This window comes from Saccostrea cucullata, unplaced genomic scaffold, assembly GCF_032062105.1.
Source record: "Saccostrea cucullata isolate Sc308-1 unplaced genomic scaffold, CSIRO_AGI_Scuc_v1 ctg1978, whole genome shotgun sequence".
In the NCBI taxonomy this organism is placed as follows: Eukaryota; Metazoa; Mollusca; class Bivalvia; order Ostreida; family Ostreidae; genus Saccostrea; species Saccostrea cuccullata.
In genome coordinates, this window is record NW_026926912.1 from 52,160 (window position 1) to 54,664 (window position 2,505).

The 2,505-nt window shown below is 34.9% G+C and overlaps 1 protein-coding gene across 1 annotated transcript; it reads right to left on the bottom strand.

Annotated features, from left to right (window-relative positions):
• Positions 1–498: 498 nt before the first annotated feature.
• LOC134272912 (uncharacterized) lies at positions 499–2,129 on the bottom strand. Its single transcript, XM_062755090.1, has one exon. The coding sequence runs from the start codon at positions 1,958–1,960 to the stop codon at positions 503–505; it is 1,458 nt and encodes a 485-aa protein (XP_062611074.1). The 5' UTR covers positions 1,961–2,129; the 3' UTR covers positions 499–502.
• Positions 2,130–2,505: the final 376 nt, after the last annotated feature.

Here is a 2,505-nt window from a genome sequence, read left to right on the forward strand (position 1 = left end):
TTGTTCCACTCTTTTCCAGGCTAGATTTAAAATCCCAATACATTTCGAAAAAAAGTTTCCTCCTAATACTCTTGAAAATTCCTTGGAAATCATTGGAGCATGATTTCTGTGGAATTCCATAGAAATCGTTATGGAATTCAAATTTTCTTATGGAAAATATACATTATTCTTATTTAAAAAACACAAAGGACAAAGTTTAATTAATATTAACCGATTTCAATTTTCTATGAGATCTTACAATTTTCTATGAGATCTATGATGCACGACACTTAAGAATTTGTATACTGTAAAAGCACAAATATTCGTGGGGGATTTAATTTCGTTTATTTCGTTGTAAACAATATTCAACGAAATTAAATCCCACACGAAATTTAATATGACTATATATTGAATAGGTTTACTTTTATAACAACGAAATTAAATGTCCACGAAACTATTTTTGATGACAAAACAACGAAATTTTATGCCCACGAAAATTTCTGCTTCTACAGTATATATCTAATTAATTGCATGTACCCGTCTCACGTCCTATTATATTAATGTATCTATAAACACACACTGTGTTGTTGTTCCATGATCCAACCCAGAGGAGATGAGTTTTTTTGTCATAACTCAGGCTGAGTGGTCTTTCTATTCCCTGCTCTCGTGTTAGTATATGTGACAGAAAGTGACCGTCTTTGTCAATCATCTGTATTGTTCGGGTGATATAATCACACACCAGGATGTGTGACAGCGCGTCTGTACAGATTCCACATGGATCAAGTCTATCTCCTGATACTCGTCCTGTGTAGGAGAAGCGATGTATCCCTCTATGATTTATCACCACAACTTGATTAAGGTCAGACACAATAACATCTCCATTACGGTTCTCAGTGATGTATCTAGGTATTTTGTACAGTTGCTGATCTTTGTTGTCATGTTCTATCGTCTGTATGTGTTGTACTGTGTTATCGTATCGGTTTACTTTGCTTGTCTTTTTATCATAATTAAACATGCCGACCAGAAGATTTCCATTGACTGGAGAGGAATAGACACACAACGGCTCCCATGCGTATGTTTCTATTATCAGTGTAGACTTAGTGCTATTTTCTGGAGAAAGTTTGTAAATATCATTATCAGTGTTTATATAAATTAATTCCCCTTCATTATTCACTGTATGTGTGCCATATAAAACAATCGTTGAATAATCTGTTTTACATGTCATATGATGGAGAGTTTCCACTTCTGTGTTTGTCAAGCTTAATAAAGTAAAATAATTCTGCTTAACACTGATCCAAGACTGGTCTGAATTGAGACAAGACATATTTGTTACGCAACCAAAAGTTTTCAGTCTAAATGTTTTGAGTAGCTCAGGTGTAGACAATAGTTCCAGCGGACATTCATTTCGTGCTTGTCTTTTCCCTTTCTCTGTGATTTGGATTTTACTCAATATCTCAATCACATCATCCTTCCTGATTTCATCAGTCAGGGAGAGCAAGGCGTTTTGTGTAATATGTAGGGCTTCTTTTATCTTCGGGACAAAAATGTTTTTAATAAAAAAGAGGAGTTTCACCGCTCTGTTTGCTGACTGTTCATATCTGTATTCATATTTTTCTATGCTGGCAAGAATTCTCTTCCGTTGTTGTAGTCCATGATTAATCATGAAACTTTTGTATCTCATTCTGACTTTAACATCACACATTACAGTGTCAATGCGGTTCTTAAGTCCCTCGGCTTTTGTCGAAATCTTTAGTTGATGGTTGAAGATCTCTGTTTGACAAGTTTTAAAATCAGTCTTGATGTCTGCCAGGAGAAAACGGTTACTATAGAGAGCCTCACTTCTGATCTTGTGAAGGATGTCTCTGTGTTGTTCACGGTTTGTTTTGTACTCTGTTTTGATATTAAGTATTGCGTGTTGTCGGTGATTTTTACACTTTGCACAGACAGGAAGTTTACATGAATAACAGTATTGTTTATACATTCTGTCTGGATGTCGCAAACAGGTCTCTTGTTTTAAGTTGTCATATTTCTCTCGGAAAATCACAACGTCATGGTGTTTGGTATATAAATCAACAACATGGCTCTCCTTACACTGTAGACATAGGTCATATTTACACGTGTTACAGTAGAATTCTGTATCCCCCTGACACTGAGAACACTGACAGACTTTACACTGGACGCTTGATCCTGAACCCATGGTTTACTTGTTCTTATTCTCTAAGAACACAATCACCTGAATGAAATAGAAGAAATCGAAATATTGAACGGGAATTAATTCTTTGCAAAGAAGCTATTGATTTCTTTCACTTATCATATAAACTTTTATCATATTATATAATATTTTGTTACTATTATCTGGAGTTATGATTATAACCTATTTGGAGTTACAATTTTCGATCTCTTTGTACTGTAGACACTAGGCATGTACGTGTGTTCTACATCTCCATGACAAAGAATACACTGTTGTACTTTACATTACTTTACACCAGGGGTGCAATCTTTTGTGTTTATGATTTGGAAGAAGAA

Coding starts and splice junctions, on each gene's coding strand:
- LOC134272912 (XM_062755090.1), bottom strand. CDS start 1,960: ATGTATAAACAATACTGTTATTCATGTAAACTTCCTGTCTGTGCAAAG.